General features: G+C 40.8%; 1 protein-coding gene across 2 annotated transcripts in view; it reads left to right on the plus strand.

Moving 5' to 3' along the window:
• The window catches only part of LOC120880159 (calmodulin-binding transcription activator 1-like), a 70,093-nt gene that overhangs the window by 13,240 nt on the left and 37,599 nt on the right, over positions 1-19,254 (plus strand). For both annotated transcript variants that reach the window (XM_040263330.1, XM_040263329.1), the window contains exons 2-3: positions 2,987-3,056; positions 7,844-7,962. In XM_040263330.1, the coding sequence (XP_040119264.1) occupies positions 2,987-3,056; positions 7,844-7,962 (189 nt within the window). The remainder of the gene's footprint in view (positions 1-2,986; positions 3,057-7,843; positions 7,963-19,254) is intronic.

The following is a 19,254-nucleotide window of genomic DNA, read 5'->3' on the forward strand; positions in this document are numbered from 1 at the left end:
GGCGCGTCCCCTACCCGGCTCCTCGTCGGGGCGCGTCCCCTACCCGGCTCCTCCTCGTCGGGGCGTCCCGTACCCGGTTCCTTGTCGTGGCGCGTCCTGTACCCGGTTCCTCGTCTTGGTGCGTCCCCTACCAGCTTCCTCATTGTGGCACATCACCCTGTTTTATTCCTTCACAGCGCTTATCCCACTCCCCACCTGCCTCTCCCACTGGCGGATACTCCATGGGACAGACCTTTATCCCTCTTGTTCACTGCTGGGTCCCAACTCCCAGGACGGTGTCTGGTGCATGTGAGGTGCTCCCTTAATAGGTGTGGGGCGCCTGGAAGGGGATAAAGAGGGATGCATCTGGAGAGAAGCACAGCTTGTTCAAGCGGCACCTGTCTGGCTGCTCACCTGTGTCAGAGGTCAGGGTGGGAGAGGCTCCCGAGGAACAGGGGGCAGGAGTGTGTGCGTGACTGAGTCAGATTTCAGAGCCAACCAGCGAGGGCAGCATGAGGACAGCAGGGAGACTGGAACCCAGAGCTGGCGTTGTTGCCCCACTCTCCTTTGTCCTGTGCATTGAGAGCTTGACTGTCTTCCCCAGGCCCATCTGTTGGGGGGAGGGGGTTGGTCCTGGGCTCAGAATTACAGACCCCCAGACCCTCCTCCCTCCCTTCCAGAGCCAGGTCTAGAAATAGACCTCGGGTCCCCTGACAGGACCTAGCTCAGATCTGGCCCTTGGGTGGTTATTGCAAGGCAGCCATCGCTTATGTGAGTTAGCTTGTTTTGCCTTGATTGCTTTGAGAACATTGTGTTTCTGAGGTTAGGATGACATTCAGTTTCACTCTCAGGTTGAGTAAGTTTCTTTCCTGGTCAAATTAACTATTTAAGACTTCGTTTGTTAGGCTAGCGCTGTTGAGAAATCATTGTTGGTTGCCCTTGATATTTCTGTTCCTCATGTTGTTGTTTTTTTGTGTTCGTTTCTTTCCGTTTGTTATTTAGTATATCTTGCCACACATTTGCCTGTCATCAGACTCTGAAGTCAGGTGGGAAGCTCTTCTTATGAAGCCATTCATTCGTGTTCCTCTGTCCATTAGTGGTTTTGAAAACTTGTGTGAGACGTCGTGATTGGTGGCAAACCTGAGCTGTCTGTTTTTTTTCTTGGTAATAGAAAGCCAGAAAACGTTAAGTCTTGAATGTAAAACATTCTTTTTAACATCGTAAAATTTCCAGCTTCCATTTGGAAACCACATTAAGATGAGATGTTGTGTTACTGTGATGAGAAGGCTGCTGCTGGTGACGCCCACAGATGTTGACTGAAGCCTAGAATTCCACACTGAGGGGTCGGGGGAGACACTAATGTTGAATTTTCCAAAGGAATGTGAATTCTGAAGTTAGTCCCTGGTTCACGGGGACAGCAATCCTCGCGCCTAGATTGCTGATCAGTAGTTATCACTATTGATTAAATCAGGCGGAAGGAAGACAGTAAAAAAGTCCTGGAACAAGAATTTTTCAGAAACAAGAGATAAATAATTGGGAACTGATGGTTATCCTGGTAGCTAGGGGTTACAGTGTGGAGAAAGACTTGTTCTGTGGTGAAGCACTTGCTCACTGTCGATGGAGAGGAAAATTGGAAATGCACAGAAGTAAGTTTAGTCAGATTTCAACCCTCATTTTGGCACAAAAAATCCAGGCAGTTATGAACTTATTCTCAGAAAATGCTTGCGTTTTTGTAGATTAGACTTACGAGCCATAGTAACAATGGCGTTTTATATTTGAGTGGTACTTTTGAATCTAAAGCACAACCATATGCATTACCCCATCCAATTTTTCCAGCTACCCTTACCTGGGGGATAGAGTTACCTTCTGTACTTTTTTTTTGATGAAGTAACACAGGTTAAATTACTTTCCTAGGGACAGCTAGTAAGTGAGAGAACTGAGCTTTTTATATTTTAAACATAAAATGTTGAGGGTGATTGTTGAACTAGCTTTGGTTTTCTAGTATATAAATCTGTGGTTTATAGTGCTAGTTTCTAGACTTAGAAATTCATTTAATAACTGCAACTGAACAGACAAGGACCCCAAATAATTGGCTGGCAAGACTCAAAGAAATCCCCCACCCCTTTTTTTAAGTTACCATGGGGTAGGTTTTTATATGAAAGCTTTTAATTTTATCTACCTGCAGCAGCCTGAGGGCAGAGACCTGATCCTCTAGCTTCTTCCTGACTCATCCCCCGCCCTGCTCCTGGTGGGCACGCATAGATCCATCCTTTTGAATGGGTTGGGTTTGGGCCTTACTGTTGGGAAGTGGTAATAATGTCGTTGAATGTTAACTGAGCTGCAGAATGAAATGGAATTGGTTCTTCTTCCTAACAATTTAATTACTTATAGCACATGTTTGCTCCCTCTTAAAAGATTACGCAGGTAATACAGGTTCACCAGTAAGTGTCTTTTTCCACGTACGTGTTTTATATTTTGAAACACTCTTAAGCTGAGAGAAAAAAAAATCACAGATGTAGTGTGCAAAGGACACTTCTTCCCTCTTGAACTATGTGAGAGTAAGCTGCTGGTATGTTCTGTCAGCATCAGATCTTTTATTATGTGTTTCCTACAAACAAGAACATTCTCTTCCATCACCACAATACAGGAATCTAAATCAGGAACGAACACCCAGGCGTCTGTACCGTCGAATCCTCTGAACTCTTCCAGTGGTGCCTGTTGACCCAGTGCTGACCTGGTAGGGAGAGGCCCAGTGGGACCCTAGGTTGCACTTTATTGTCTCCCTAGCCTCCTTCAATCCAGAACAGTTCTCAGTCCTTTTTTGACTTTCATGACCTTGCCGCTCTTAGTTTCCAGGCCAGTCTGTGGAATGCTCCTCAATTTGGATTTGTCCGATATTTCCTCATGATTAGATTCAGGTTTTGCATCTTTGGCAGGAATATCACAGAAGAGCCAGTGTTTATCTTTTTCAAAGATTAGTTTTACATTTTATTTTCTGTTTCCTTAGAGCGTTTCCCAAAGTGTATTCTGCGGAACTAGCACCTACTGTGTTCTCAACACCGTGCCACCTCTAGAAGGTAGGATTCGAAAGCTTTTGACTTACAGGAAGGGGTGGGTTGGCAGTGACAGTGGCTCCATCACTGTAGTGCAGGAAAGCCTGGGATCAGCAGTGAGAAGACCTGGGTTCTGCCTTAAACCTGCTGTGTGATCTTCGATGAGTTACTTAATCCTTCTGAGGGTAGCAAAACTAAATTTCCCTTGTAAAGTTTCTATGAAGATTAAAAAAGGAAGAAGTTTAATCACACGGGAAACTCAGAGCATTCTGCAAATGTTAGCTAACCCAAAATACCACAATTTGGGAATTCTAGTATCAAATTCCATAGAGTTGGAGCCTGTGGTATTGTGGAAAAGCCAGAGGTCATATCTGAATCCCATGTGAGCCACTTAGTAGCTGTGGATCTTGGGCAAATTAATCTGAACCTCAGATTCTTCTTCTGTAAAATGGGGGTAATTATGCCCAGGTGGGTTATTGTGAGGATTCAGCGAGAGAGTCTAATGTAAAATCCTTTCTGGATGCCTGATATAAAGTCTCACAAATGTCTGCTCCCTCATAAACAGTAGAAGATAAATGTACTTGGTCACGTGCGGCTCAAATGAAAGTTGAATGGAATGAAGCAGGAGAAGATGCCCCAAACCCAAATTGATGGCAGTTGGTCGCAAGGCTACTGGGCCTCCCCCACTTTATCTGCTCCCGCCTACATGTTTTTAGGTCGAAAATGTAAATTCAGATAGAGGAGTTTATTAAACCTGAGCCTGAGCTGACCTGAACCCGGGTCAGAGGTTTGGTAGTGTGATTGGCTGGGACAGGGTGTCTGGGCCACCTGAGAACAGAAAGGGTAAAATCAGATGATCACACCCACTCTAAGAAGAGGAAAGGTGTTGTGAAACAGCAAAGCGAGTTACTTATTTCTGTTAAAAAATTTTTTTATTTAGCCTTTTAAATATCCTTTGGATAATGACAACTGAGTTTTAATTCATTTTGGAGAATTTCTCTGGAAGGAATAAGAGGAAATCATACCCATGCTTGGCACATAGTTGGTGCTTAATTAATATTTACTTTGGATGAATAGTGATTTGCAGGTCTTAGGTCAGTAATGGCAGTGTTTGCTGCTGTGAGCTCTGTGCTGACTTGAATTTAACAATACGCGCTTATGTTTTCCTGAATCAGTTCCTATCCTACTAATTAAATCTAAGCACATAATAATTAGAGCTAAACAGAAAATTGTAGAGCTTCCATTTAATTTTACCACTCCAAGTTGTTGATCAAATATATTTCCAGTAAGATTTAGCAATTTGATACACCGTTAGACTAACTTATTTTGAACAGTTTGTTCTAGAGGTTGAGAGGTTAATCATCAACTTGATTGAAACAGTTTATAATTATTCATAAAACCAAAAATAGATGCATCATTTCCAGGTTAGAGTTAATACAGTTATAACTTACCTTGCAGCCGTCAACAGTGTGTTCCAAAGAAAAGGTCAAATACATTTCTTTGGATTTAAATGAAGGATTTGGTAATGTGAAATCTCAAATTTAGAAATAAACCATGAAAATAAGTTTTGCCTAATTAACTAAGTGAATGAGTTTTCTTGTACATTTTAGAAAGTTCCAGTTGAGTTATACTGTGCCTCTAAAATTATTATGGAAAATATTTGAAGGTTGACTGGAAAGAATGGTTCATTCTCTAGAATTATAGCTGTCAGCCAAACAATCATCTGTCAATTTCAGGAGCTTCACTAGTTATTTTTATTGTGAAGTAGGTTAGAAAATGATTTTGTAAAGTCATATATCATACACGCAGATTTTGCAAGATAATGATAATGAAATGTTCTACTGTATTTGGTTGACACTTCCATTTTGCAGTGTCAGAGTTTTACTCTTTGGGTTTAAATACTGAGATGCAGTTGAAACCCCCGTATGGCTTATTTTCAGTGTTAACTCAAGATCCGTTAGAATCCTTGAACTGAGACAAGAATTTAATATCTGGTACATGTTTTGTCTAATTATTATATCAATTATAGTTACTCCAAAAACATTAAAAAGCAACATTTAATTAAAAAACACAATATAGCCCTGTGAGCAGTTCTTTTCTGATGTGAAAGCAGAGTTACTCTTTATCCCACTTTAACTAGAAAAACTGAAAACACAAGTTTTAACGTTTTGGCTGTTGAAGTTGCTGGCATTCTTTCCCCAGTATTAAAATTTCCATCTTCATAATGCACTGTGGGAAAATATACCCATTGTTATGTTTCTAAAAGACATCTAATTTATATTTAGCATGAACCTGAAATTCTGGAAATAGCACAGTTTAAAAACTGATTAAGGGGAACCCATTGGGCTGTCATACTTCTCTTCCTTTTGAACCCATGGCTGCACAGCTCCATAAAGTGCTAAATTTAGAACCTTGACTGAGACAGTGCTTACCCAGCCACTCTCCTTTTCCTCTTTAAAAGCCTGTGGGCCCATTCACCACTGCCTGATTTTGTATCAGAGTAGAAGATGGAAGCCTTTTCTCTAGCAGTTAGGTGTGCTGTTGAAAAGAGTGCTTCCTCTGTCTACACACACACACACACACACACTCACTCACTCACTCACTCACTCACATGCTTTCTGTGCCCCAGGACAGTGGGGTTCTTCAGGGAGACTTAAAAGGACAGATAATTAACATCAGGTTATGATTACAAACATAGAACTAGAAGCTTGGGTTTAATGTTCTGTTCATTGTCAGAATTACACTTGAACAGGTTTTTCAGAGCTATGGCTAGTCATATACAATTCAAAGTAAGCCTACAGTAGCATAGTACTGTTTTCATAAAAGGTACCCTGTAATTGGTGAATATCAGAATTGAGTATAGATGTTAGAATATCACCTCTATTTTTAGGATTGTACACATCATGGGAGATTTTTAAAAAGCAGAGTAAAACCGCTTCAGGGGAAGAGAGAAGGGAGGTGAAGGCTCATGTGATCTAGAATTCTGCGCTTTCAAGTTTTATGGCCCATGGCACCTCCCTTGGGAGGATGAAGTGCAGGGAGCATGCATAAGCACATAAAATTGCGAAGGTTTTATAGTGTGTAATTCATACAGAACTTTCTATGAACTTTTAGTTAAGCACTTTCTTTTTTAGTTTCATAGTAAGATTTTTTTAAAAAGTTTAATTTTATTTTGCTGTTAAATTAAAATTTTGGATTCTTTAAAGCAGTTTTTAAGTTTTTCAGATTTTTTATACTGCTTTTAGAAATAGAGGATATGCATTATAATTCAATTGGTTGTGTAGTTCATGGACCAAAAAAGATTTAATACGCTAAAACTCTTAAGTTCCTTCCTATAAAATATCTCCATATGATGCAGTAAATTTTTTTAGACTTTATGACTATGCCCAATATTTTCCTGTTAAGATCTTTTCCTTGAGAAGAAATGTGTTAATCAGATGAAAAATGTTTGGAGAAGATTTTATTAGGACTGTAAAATTATTTTTTATTTTATGTTTTTCACATGTTCAAAAAGTAGTCTGTGCTAAACAAAATTGTACTAAATGATTGGAAAAATATATTACTTACTGTATTTCACTTTCAGCATTCTTAACTGATAAACCTCTGTGCCTATATAAGGTTGTTTAACTCTAAGGCATTTAAAGTTACTGAACGTGACAGTAAATTCTGTAGGGATCTGTGCCTGGAGGAGAATTAGAGATTATCTCATTTTCCTTGATTTGGGAAAACAGAAAATATTAAGTAACTTACCCAAGGTCACACAATTAGAAAGCAGCAGAACTGGGTCAGAATCTTGGGCTCCTAAATGGGAGCCCTTTTTCACCTAATATCAGAGTGAGTTATGTCAACCGTGACTTTCGGGAGCTAAGTCAGTCTTCAGTATTGTAATGTGTTGCTCCTTAGTACCCAGTTATGCTTTGTACCCTTTAGATACTGGAGCTTCCATTTGGCATTAAAAAAAAAATTGGAGTGGGTAATTTGAAACTTTGACCCAAATGTGTCAAACCTGGCAAGAAATTTGCAGCCAGGCAAAGAGACTCTGTTACAGGAATAAAACAAGAAATGATACTCAGAGAAATAAGTGAATGAAATAACACATAAAGGAAAGGTAGTCAGACATACCATCTAGTCTGAGAGTCTTGAACTTGTCCCTCATTAATTTAGAAGAGTTATGTTTTGATGAAATGCATCAAGTATATAGATATGTATATATAACTCAAATTAATTAAAATATGCTTTTAGATTTAGGCTAGAAAGTCCAGCCTCTGTATTACTGAGGTAGCTACCTGCAGGTTGAAATTCCTTAGATTTATCAGATTTGTGCTTTTCATTGGAAAGAAGTAGTCTCATTTGTATTTTAGAGGATGAAGTAGTAGTATTGGTTTATCAAGAAAGTAAGTAGTTATATTTTAATTCCTCTTTCCTAAAAAATGTAACAACCTTTTCCACCTGGTTAACAGAGGATTTCTAGGTTTTGTGAGGTTAAGTCATTTTGTGATTTTGATGTACTTCATGGAAACCTCATGAAAGAACCTTTAAAAGCAATGCTTAGGTTCTGGGCAGCTGTTGGGCTATTCCCTGTTCACTTGCTCGCCATGGAGCCAAGAGCTCCATCTTACTGTAGAGCCTCTTGACCACAGTCCTGCTGCCATCTACCTGAAAAGTGTGTCAATGAGTTCTGTTAACTAAGCGGGATGATGCTCTTGGTCTCCCAGTGACTAAACTGAGCTGCTGTTTCTGACCTTGCCAGTGTACTTAAAAGGAGCTTTTCTCTATTATTTTCTCTGAATTTACTGTTTTCTTCTTTATAGATGATCATGGGAACAGCAATAGTAGTCATGTAAAAATCTTTTTACCGAAAAAGCTGCTTGAATGTCTGCCGAAATGTTCAAGTTTACCCAAAGAGAGGCACCGATGGAACACTAATGAGGTAGATAAATTTCTATTTCTAGGGGTATTAATTTTTTTAAGGGCAAACTTGCTAGGTCATCTTGCGCAGTGCTACTATATGTTAGCTTTAAATTCAAAATACTAAACTAGGAAATTGTGAATAGAAGAATACTGAACCTGGATTTGACAATGACCAACATGTTGTTTTGAACACTCTCTGATCTGCCTGGCCTGCATTGAAAAATCTCAAATGTGCACGCTGACTTACTAAGATAGCATGAGTTTCTGTCTGTGTTTTCCTGCATTATGGTGTCTTGCATTTGGTGGTTGACTCTTATCTGCATCTCAAAGCTTAGTTCTTATCATGAATAGAGGAACAGCCCCAGTGTTTGTAGACCATGCAGTGTCTTGACAATGTGAAGTTTCTGTAGAATTGAGAAGGGCAGGCTTCTTACTAACAAAATGGCTCTGGTCCTCTCTAATGAAGAAAGTTTGCATGGAGAATTAACTGGTTTACCTTAATGAAAGGCATTTGTATGAAGAATGAAGGCTGTGTAGTAGGTTGTTTATTTGACACCCAGTTAGAAGGTTGATGAAGTAGAGTGAGTCAGGGTTTTATCTTCTTGGATGATGGTTTTTTTTGGGGGGGGGTAAATCTTAATCTGGAAGTCTTAATATTAAGGGTTGATTGCTTTGTCATCTTTTTTATTTTGAAATCTGTTTCAATTCAGGGTGATACCCATTTCATGTGGTGATGAGACTTGGGTCTGTGTCCATCAGGCTGGGAATTCTGTTTCTTTAGTTCACATGGCTGGGGTCATTGGTTTTGCGAAGTTGGTCTAAATCAGTTCGTATTGCTGGTTCAGCATTTATTTCCAAGTTATAAATACAAAACCCTACCCTATATTGGTCATTAAAATACAAGAAGAAAATAGTGCTGCCTATTTACCTTTATTTTTTAAAAATTGTTCTGCTCGAATTCTTGACCTACAATGCTTTTGTTTTGTTACAAGAGGTTACATCAGAGTCTCTTCACTTATCCTAGTTTTTATATTTAAATACTCACTAGAACCTCATAGTTTTGTCTCAACTGATTTTAAACTTCTTTAAAGGTATGTATGTATTGATTATTTGCATAAACGATATTTCCCCCCTTAGACAAGATACCTTTGACAAACAGCTGGTTTAGAGTCCTGTTGTTTTAATCAGTCATCTATTAATTGTTTCAGACATTTTAGACATGAAAACAAAGTAAATGTGCTGAAAATTAATCATAGATCATTACTCTGTCAGCAAAATAATACAATTTGGGAGCCGTTCACTAAGTCAAAACTAGGTCATGAAATATTAAAAAACTCAGTATGTTCCTTAGTAATTCCTGAAAGAGGGTTTGATGCTATGTTATTATACATCAGTTTCGGTTTATTTATAAATGTAACAAAGCATATAATTTTTTCAATATTACATTTTTATGTAATTGGCAATTTATTTTAACTTTGACTTGAAATTACAGTTGAAACCAGGAATTGCTTAGTGAATTAAAATTAGTGATCTTAAGAGTTATAAAGCTGGAGGTAACAGTGTCAGAAATTTAGTTGGTAGATTATTTAGATCAGTGGTTTCAAAACATTTTTGGAACTTTTGAACACAGCCTTCAACTTTCACATATTTGTTTACCTCTCAATTATTGATTTGTTCCACCTTATGATTATTTCAGATACATTATAAAATACCCCAATAAGGAATTTTTAGAGAGGACCAGATTAAAAGGCAGATAAGAAGTTGTTCTGCATTTTCTTCTAGAACCTCAGCTCATGTAGCTCCTTGGAGACTATGGTTTAGGTCCCAGTGTGACTGAAGTGTGTTCCCCTCTGACCCATGCAGTGTGAGACTGGGATCTGAGAGCTGTGGGCTGTTTGCAGGAGTGGTCACTGCCGCTGAAAACATGGGGTTGGGGGCATGGGGGGGTGGGCCTCGGCTGGCGGGGGTCGGGGCACCGCCCTTCTCCCCTGTGATCCGAGGCGCCTTCAGTGATCTATCAGCTCAACCTTGACAAAAAACCCTATGAGAGAACTGAATTCAAAAGTTGGCTCGTATTTCTGGGTAGAGGACTTTGGCTTTGTTACCTGTTGAGTTTTGGCTTCAGGAAAAATAGTGGCGTCTTAGAGTGACAGCAGTTGTTAATTCCGAAGGGTGTTATGTGGTGATCGTTACCTGCCTTTTTTCTTTTTTTACTGGCTGGGGTAATAGAAACAAAACAATTCATTTGTCCTTCAGCCTACTGTCCTTTATGTCACCACTGAGACCTGAAGGGACAGATTCCTGGGTAAGGTGGGTTCATGGTCAGGCAGCCTTAAGGACTGGTGGAATCTCTCCAGGGGCTCAGGGTGTGGAGTCCCTCTGCGGTTGGAGGGGACGACCGTGTCTCAGTGGAGGACGCATGAGGGAGTTGGCTGGTATTTAGGAGCTGTGTTAGACACACATGACATTCCTGTCGCTTCCACTTGCCAGGACCAGGCGCTTGCGTAGGGAGGGGCATGTTGCACGAGCGCAGTTGTGAGCACAGCCGACGCCTGTTTTCCATCTCACTCTCTGCACAGCATCTGCTCGCCAAGGAGACTGGCGGCTGGGGTTGCTTGGATGAGATGTCAGCTGTCGTCTTTCTCTGTCACCCGTGTTCTCTCTCTGCTGGGTGTGCACAATTGAATTCCCAGCTAGAATCTGACTCCTCTGTACTTCTGAGAAGCACCCTTCGTCACACCTGTGTGGTCACACTTGTGGTTGGTTACTGGAGAAAACCCACCTGTGACCGGTGTGTGTCCATCTCTTGAGAGAGGGGAGCAAGACTGTGCCCATTCACATGCAGCGTGTTTCCTTTTATAGATGAGGGACTGTTGGTAAAAAGGGTGAAATAACTTGGTCAAGATAGCACACTCAACAGGGCCCGTCTCTGTCTGAGCTTCATTTCTTCTACGTTGTTAAGATTAATTCACAGGAACATTCATTCTGTGGTGTGTCTTTCAGGCTTTTAATCAAAGACCCATAACCCTTAACCACATTAGGGTACTTGGCAGATCCATAGTATAATTTAGTTTTCGGTTAAAAAGAGTTAATGTAAAATTAGTATTGTGGGTTCACATGCAAATTTTGGTAAAGCTGAAAGTCACTGAAAAGGAAGACTTAGCAATAAAAGAGATTGTAGGGCCTGCTTCAGTACTTCTAGCCTTTTCTAACTCATTGGGATAGGTGAACTCTCCTGCCCTTCTTGAATTTTGTTTGCAATTGCAAAATAAATGTTGTATCTAAAAACAAATCAATTTTAGCTTATGCTTTCTCAGCCATAAACACTCCTTTCCCAGGAGATGATAATGATGATGATAATTACGGCAGCTACCATTTGTTGAACGTCTCCTGCATGCTAGGCACTGGTGAGTTCTTTCCGTGAATCTTCACGTTTATTCCTTGACCTAGTCCTGTGAGGTAGGTTTTGTGATTATTCTTACATGGTATGTGAGGAGACTTGAACCACAGAGTTGGTAAATAAAGCACCTGAAAGTGGTGGCCTTGGGAGTCCAAGCCCATCCCCTGATCTTGGAGTACATACTTTCTGCAGTTCTGTTCCAAGAGCAGTTTCAGATAAGACTTCCCCAAGGTCTTGCCCTCCTTAGTGACTTCTGATCATTTTGTTTTATTCATTTGCTTCATTTTTCATTTTCTAGTATTATATCTAAACTTAATGTATTTTTGTCTGAGAATTTTTTTTGGAAAAGTAGTAGATTGTGTTAGAGAAGGAGTTTCTACTCTTAGTAATGACTATTAATGTGTGGGCTCTAGGTAAGGAAGAAAGTACATTAAAAACAGAAATTCTGTACCTGTGCGTAACTGGCAGGTTGATAGGCTTGACTTTTTTATCCTGGGCAGGAAAAAGTGTATTCAACACAGAGCACATTTGTTAAGAGAACCAACTCTTATTTCATGATCACTTTGGTATTCACATAATTAGGTGAACTATTATGAGATTTCTGCATTTTAAGTTAATATTGATATTTTTAAAGCCCAGAGCCAGAAATAATTATGCTAATGCAACTTTCTGATTGCTCAAATGACTACTTCATAATTACACATATTAGTACTCCATATATGTTGTCCAGACTGAAATTTCTTTTGTTTAGTCATTAATTAGCTGTTTGACTTAAGCTATAACTACTGCATTCCCTCCTTGCTGAATCTGGGTTTCCAGTGGCATTCTTCCAAAGTGAAGTTAATGCAGCACCATGAACCTTTTATAATGAAAATGTTCTCCTTCAGTATGTTCAGATCATTTTTGTGTGCTGCTATTTTTGAACTATTAATGCTCTTTCTTTTGTTTGTTTTTCCTCTAACACAAAGTTTCTCCAGAGTAAGCAAACAAAAAAGAATTCCAGTTTGTATTGATCTTAAAGAAAGTGCTGCAAAGGTTTGTGGTGGTAGCTTCAGAGATTTTCATATTAAATGCATTTTTTTTAATGGTAAAAATGTCTGTGTAGGGAGCAGTACACATACAGGCTGATACAATCATACCAGAGAAGCTGAAGAAGAAAAAACCCTCGGGTATAATGCCTTTTATAGGGAGAGAATTAGCGTTTTAAATCCTGAATACTGCCCCCCCCCAACTTTTTATATTCAGGTAAGAAAAATGGACTTTATTACTATGAAAATGATTAAATTATATTTCATTTCAATTATTTTAACAAGAACCCACCTTTACAATTGTTTTAAATCATTTTTTTGTAAAGGTATATATTCTTGAGTATTTTTGTATTTAAAATTTTTGTTTGTATAACTTACAAAGTTGTAGGTTTAGGGCTACAATTTTTGCAGTTATTGGTCTTACTTGTGTACTTGTTGTTCAGTCACTAAGTCTTTGTGACCCCGTGGACTGTAGCACGCCAGGCTTCCCTGTCCCTCACTATCTCCTAGAATTTGCTCAAATCCATGTCCATTGAGTCGGTGATGCTATCCAACCATCTCATCCTCTGCCACTCTCTTCTCCTCTAGCCCTCAGTCTCTCCCAGCATCAGGTTCTTTTCCAATGAGTTGGCTCTTCACATCAGGTACTAGTGTACTTACATATTATCTTTTTGAAACATAGACACACATTTTTTGGAGACCATTTAAGACTCTTTATATTTTCCACATTTAAGCTAAACTGAAAAGCATTTTTGATTATAAAGGTGAGTGAGAGATTTTGGCAGTGTTAAGGGTTTGACTGGTCCCAGATCATTCTTTGAGGCCAAGCAGGGCTTTTGTGATTGACAGAGGGGTCTTGTGGGCTACAGTCCATAGGGTTGCAAAGAGTTGCACACAACCGAGTATGTGCGTGCGCGCGCGCGCGCGCACACACACACACACACACACAGACACACACACACACATACACACACGTGGAGGAAAATGCATATATGACCCGCAGTACATACAGAGAGCCAGGTTTTCAGAGTGACAACCTTTAATTTTTGAGTACAGTGTGTGGTACCAAATTTTAAATTAAATTTGATCATTTTGTAGCAGTTGAGTTAAGCATAATTCCTCTGTTTAACTTAGTGGTGTGAAGTGAATGGATAGATGCTGCGATCCGTATGAGCACAGGCCTATTCATCAGACAGTCTGTGTCGGTCACTCTGGTGTTGTGGTGGCAGAGGTGGTAGCAAAGGGGACAGAGGACACTGAAATGCTGGGGGTGGGACTTCCCCCACATCCATGAGGGGAGGCAGGCGAAGAGAGCAATATGGGTGGGTTTGGCCTCAAGGAGCAGTAAAAGAAGCACATCTTACCTGCAGAGAGTCCAGTAATGTTAATAAAATCTAAGATGTTAAAGCAGTTTTTCTTTAAAGGAAGAAAATTTCTGTAGACCCAGTGCAGTTTGACCTAAACTATTTTTATTATATTATTTCAGAATGTAGCAGTTAAAAGAATATTTGGCCCATACTCTGTGTTCAATAAATATTTGTTGAATCAATGAAATGTGGAAAAACACAAAAAACTCAGCATAATTTTTTTAATTCTTAGAGTTCTTCTGTGAATATAAAACTCAAATAGTATATACATTACATAGAAAGAAACCACAAAACTAATAAAATTTATATTAACAGCATTAATTAAATGTAGTGGATGATGTTTTTGCCAAATCTATATTGTTTCTTGCAATGTGAATATAGTCCTGACTGTTCTCAGGCAGGTTCTTTTTTTTTAAATTGATTTTTATTTAAAAATTTTTACTTTCTGTTGGGATATAGCCAATTAATAGTGTTGTGGTAGTTTTAGTTGAACAGCAAAGGGACTCCACCGTACACACACACATGTCCATTCTCTCCCAACCAGGCTCAGGCAGGTTCTTTTGAGTTTGGCACATGGCACTACTGTGTGCCCTGCAGTTATCCTGCCCCTCCTGCACTGAACTATTCATAAACTGGTTTCTTGCTCAGCAAGCATTTCTCTAAGCCTGTCGTTAGGCCTTGGCACAAATACATCATTTAGTCCTACGTTCACTTCTGGTTTTTCTCATTAGTCTAAGAACAACTTAAATAACACTACTGGGTACCCCTGCAATTGTAATTACAAATCACAGACTTGAGCAATGAGTTTGTGTGCTAGAATATAATTGCTGTAGGTTTTAGTTTTTCAGATTATGAATTAATGTTTGAGACGAAAACTTCCTTACTGAATGCAAGGATCACCAATGTCTTGGAAAGGATACAGAACTGGCCAGTTGGAAACAGGTTATAGTCTTGGCTCTGCCACCATTCTGCTGAGTGTTAGGTAAGATGCCTGCTAGGCCTCTTTTGTGTCTTTGGTGGTGGTGTGAGGTTGTGCTTTGAGAGCTTTAAAGATTTGTCTGAAGCCCAGTTCTCCAGTTCTGGAGGCTCGAGCACTGTTGCCAGCTTGGGAGTTTGCTTATTGTTATAATTCTTAATCATCCTTTCATTTATTTTTATGTTTGTACCATTCAGTGGTCTGTAGGGTGTACACACATGGTATATACCTCCATCTAATTCCATATTTTCATCACCCAGCAGGTTGGGGGTTTTCTGTCCTCGTTTTCATCACCCAGCAGGTTGTGGGTTTTCTGTCCTCTGGCCTTGGTGGAGCTCTGTTCATACTCCAGTTTTTGTGACCTTTTCTTTTGGAAGAGGAAGCATGAAGGATTGTCTCTACCCCATTCCCTGTCCATCTCTGTTTGGCCCGGAGAGCTGAAAGCAGCAGAACCCTAAAGCTGACAGCATTTACTTACTTATCTCCCTACCTGTCTCCCACCTTCTGGGCCTTTTATTATTACTTATCAAATGTTCCTAATGATAAGTTCTGTTATCTTGATTATGAAATTCTATTGGAAATTTGAAAAGACGTTCCTAAAAAATAACCTGTTTTCTGGTTTTAAGGCTTTTGTTTATTTTTACTTTTGACTGGGTTGAGTGTTCATTGCTGCACAGGTGTTTCTCTAGTTGCAGCAAGCGGGGCTCCTCTCTAGTATTGGCATGCGGGCTCCTCGTGGTGGTAGCTTCTCTTGTTGCACAGGCTCTAGGTGTATGGGCATCAGTAGTTGCAGCTCCCGTGCTCCAGAGCCACAGGCTCCGTAGTTGTGATGCCCAGGCTTAGTTGCCCTGCGGCATGTGGGTCTTCCTAGATCAGGGAACAACCCGTGTCTCCTGCATTAGTAGGTGGGTTCTTTACCACTGAGCCACCAGGGAAGCCCGGAGTTTTAATACTTTTACAAGCCTGGGGGAGAAAAAAAGACGGAAAAAGAAACTCCTTTCTAGATGGATGAGAAAGCACAGATGGGCTGGAGTGAGAGTGATGAAAGATAACTATGTGTCTGGGAGAGTGTTTTCTCTGTTAGGGAGAATTCTGTGGGCATGCTGTGTGGGTTTCCTGAAGCTCTCTGAGTGGCTTTGTGTGTTCTCTGGTCTGGTGAAGGGTGCAGAGCTGAAGTAAATGTAACAGTTAAAGACGGTGCAGTTTCCATTTAGGGAGAAGTGGGGAAAGTGGGAGGAGCTCCAGCCCTGGGAATTGAACAAAGTGGAGCCAGGTGTGTGTGCCTCCGTGGGGCAGTCGAAGTACCACCAGGATGCAATTCCAAGGCAGCTTCGTTCAGCACTGAATTCACTTTACAGGGATTCCAGAGGAGTTTCTGGGGACAAAAAGGTTCCGCATGTCCAGGAAACCAGAAAGCTGAAAAGCAGCTTGACCTAGTCTGGGAAGCTGCCTGAACCTGAGTCAGTGGGAGCAGGTCTGAGGGCCGGGGCTCCAGGTGTGTGTATGCCTGCCAAGTCGCTTCAGTCGTGTCCAACTCTTTGCAATCCCAGGGACTGTAGCCTGCCAGGCTCCTCTGTCCATGTGATTCTCCAGGCAAGAATACTGGAGGGGGTTGCCATGCCCTCCTCCAGGGGATCTTCCCAGGACCCAGCCCACATCTCTTACGTCTCCTGCATTGGCAAGTGAGTTCTTTACCAACTTTAGTGCCACCTGGGAGGCCACACCTAGATTTTGCTATTTACTTTTTATTATGATTTAAGTTGTAGAGCTGTTTAAGGTTCACAGAAAAATTGAGTGGAAGGTGCGGAGAGTTCCCATAGGTGCCCTGCCCCCTCCCATTCACAGCCTCTCCCGCTGTCAGCATCCCCTGCTGGTGGTTCTTATTGTTTAGTCCCCCAGTCGTGTCTGACTCTTTTTGACCCCATGGACTGCAGCACTCCAGGCTTCCCTGTCCCTCACCATCTCCCCAAATTTCCCCAAGTTCATGTCCATTACATTGGTGATGCCATTCAGCCATCTCATCCTCTGACACCTTCTTCTGCTGCCCTCAGTCTTTCCTAGCATCAGGGACTTTTCCAGGGAGTCGGCTGTTCACATCAGGTGACCAGGATACTGGAGCTTCAGCTTTAGCATTAGTCCTTCTAGAGGGGTGCCTTTTTATAAGCAGTGAATCTGCGTCGACACATCAGTATCACCCAGAGTCCATAGTTCGTGTTGTGCTTCACTGTTGGTGTTGCGTTTTCTCTGGGTTTGGACAAGCACTTGTGACATGCCTCCATCATTGTAGTTTCATACAGGTTAGTGTTGCCACCCTAACCGTCGTCTGTGCCCTGCCTTTTTACCTCCCTGCCCCTGGCAACTGCTCATCTCTTACTATCTCCACAGTTTTGCCTTTTCCAGGATGTCATGTCGTAGTTGGAGTCATAAAACATGTAGCTTTTTCATATTAGCTTCTTTCACTTGGTAATGGGCACTTAAGATTCCTCTGTGTCTTTTTATAGCTTGGTAGCTCATTTCTTTTTAGTGCTAAGTAATACTCCATTGTCCAGATGCACTGCCGATCATTTACTCATTCACCTCCTGAAGGACATTTTGGCTACTTCCAGTTTTTGGCAGATTTGAATAAAGCTGATGTAAACATTCATGTGCAGGATTTTGCATAGACATAAGTTTTCAACTCCTCTGGGCAAATACCAAGGAGTGCAATTGCTGGATCATATGGTAAGACTATGTTTAGTTTTGTAAGAAGCTGCCAAACTGTCTTCCAACGTGGCTGCACTGTTTTGTGTCCCTAGCAGCAGTGAAAGAAAGTTCTTTTTGCTCTGAATCCTGACCAACATTTGGTGTTGTCTGTGTTCTGGATTTTGACCATTCTCATAGATGTGCAGTGGTAGCTCACTGTCTTCTTAATCTGTGTTTCCTTGGTAACATGTTATGTGGAGTATCCTCTCATATACAGTCTTGCCACTTGTATGTCTCCTGTGATGAGGTGTCTGCTAGGGTCTGATTGTTGAGTTTTAACAGTGTTTTTCTTACCGTAGCTAACAGTCCTTTATCAGAGGTGTTTCTTCCAAGGATTTTTTTTCCAGTTTCTTTTTATCATTCTCTTGATATTGTCCATCATAGGACAGAGCTTTTTAGTTAAGTCCGGCTTGTCAATTATTTCTTCCATGGTAATGCTTTGGCATTGTAATGCTATACTCAAGATCTTCTGGTTCTTGTGTTATCTAATAGGAGTTTTATAGTTCTGCATTTTATGCTGAGGTCTGCGATTCATTATGAATTGGGCTTTTGTGAAGGATGTAAGGCCTGTATTTGAATCCTTTCTTTTTTTGGTACCTGGTGGCCCACTTCCAGGACTATCTGAAAGTGTCGAAAAGACTCTACTCCACTGTATTGCCTTTGCTCCTTTGTCAAAGATCAGTTGATGTTTATGTGGGTGTCTGGGCTTTCAGTTCAGTTCTGTTTCATTGATCTATTTGTCCATTCTTTGGACAGTACCACACTGATTTTTTCTTCCCCCCCTGAATAATATTATTTGTTTATGGCTGTGCTAGATCTTCATCACTTTGAGCGGGTTTTCTCTCGTTGTGCCAGGAAGGGGCTACTCTGGGTTGCAGTGTGAGGGCTTCTCACCGAGCTGGACTCTCCTGCTGTGGAGCGTAGGCTCTAGGCCGCGCAGGCTCCGGCACTGGCAGCACTTGGGCTCAGTAGTTGCAGCTCCCTGGCTCTGGAGCACAGGCTCAGCAGTTGTGGCACACGGGCTTAGTTGTTCCGCAGCTTATGGGAGCCTCCTGGACCAGGGATTGAACCTGTGTCTCCTGCACTGGCAGGTGGATTCTTTATCACTGGGCCACCAGGGAAGCCCGACACACTTTCTTGATTATGTAGCTTTGTAGCAAGTTTTGAGGTCAGATAGTGTCGGTCCTCTGATTTTGTTCTCATTCAGTATTGAGTTGGTTGCTCTAGGTCTCTTGTCTATCCTTGTAAACTTTATAATTAGTCTGTTGCTGGGATTTTGATTAGGGTTGTGTTGAACTTAGAGATCAAGTTGAGAAGAACTGACATCTTGATAACAGTGAGTCTTCCCATCTGTGAACATGGACTGCTTTTCCATTTATTTAGTTTTTTATTTAATTCATCAGAGTTTTGGAATTTTCTTCATCAGAGTTTTGGAATTTTCTTCCTACAGCTGTTGTAAATATTTTGTTAGATTTATACTTAATTCCCTTTTTTGGGGGGGAAAGTGAAAAGTGAAGTCACTCAATTGTGTCCAACTCTTTGCTATCCCATGGATTGCAGCCTACCAGGCTCCTCAGTCCATGGAATTTTCCAGGCAAGAGTAATGGAGTGGGATGCCATTTTTGAGGGGGAGGGGTACGCTAATGTAAATAATACTGTGTTTTAAATTTCAAATTTCACTTGTTCGTTTTTGATGTATAGGAAAGTGATAGACTTTGTATATCAATCTTGCATAATCGCTCATTAAATACAGGAGTTTTTCAAGAAGCCAAGCCCACAAAGAGAGACCACTGTTCTG

This window comes from Oryx dammah, unplaced genomic scaffold (genome assembly GCF_014754425.2).
Source record: "Oryx dammah isolate SB20612 unplaced genomic scaffold, SCBI_Odam_1.1 HiC_scaffold_21, whole genome shotgun sequence".
Lineage (NCBI taxonomy): Eukaryota > Metazoa > Chordata > Mammalia > Artiodactyla > Bovidae > Oryx > Oryx dammah.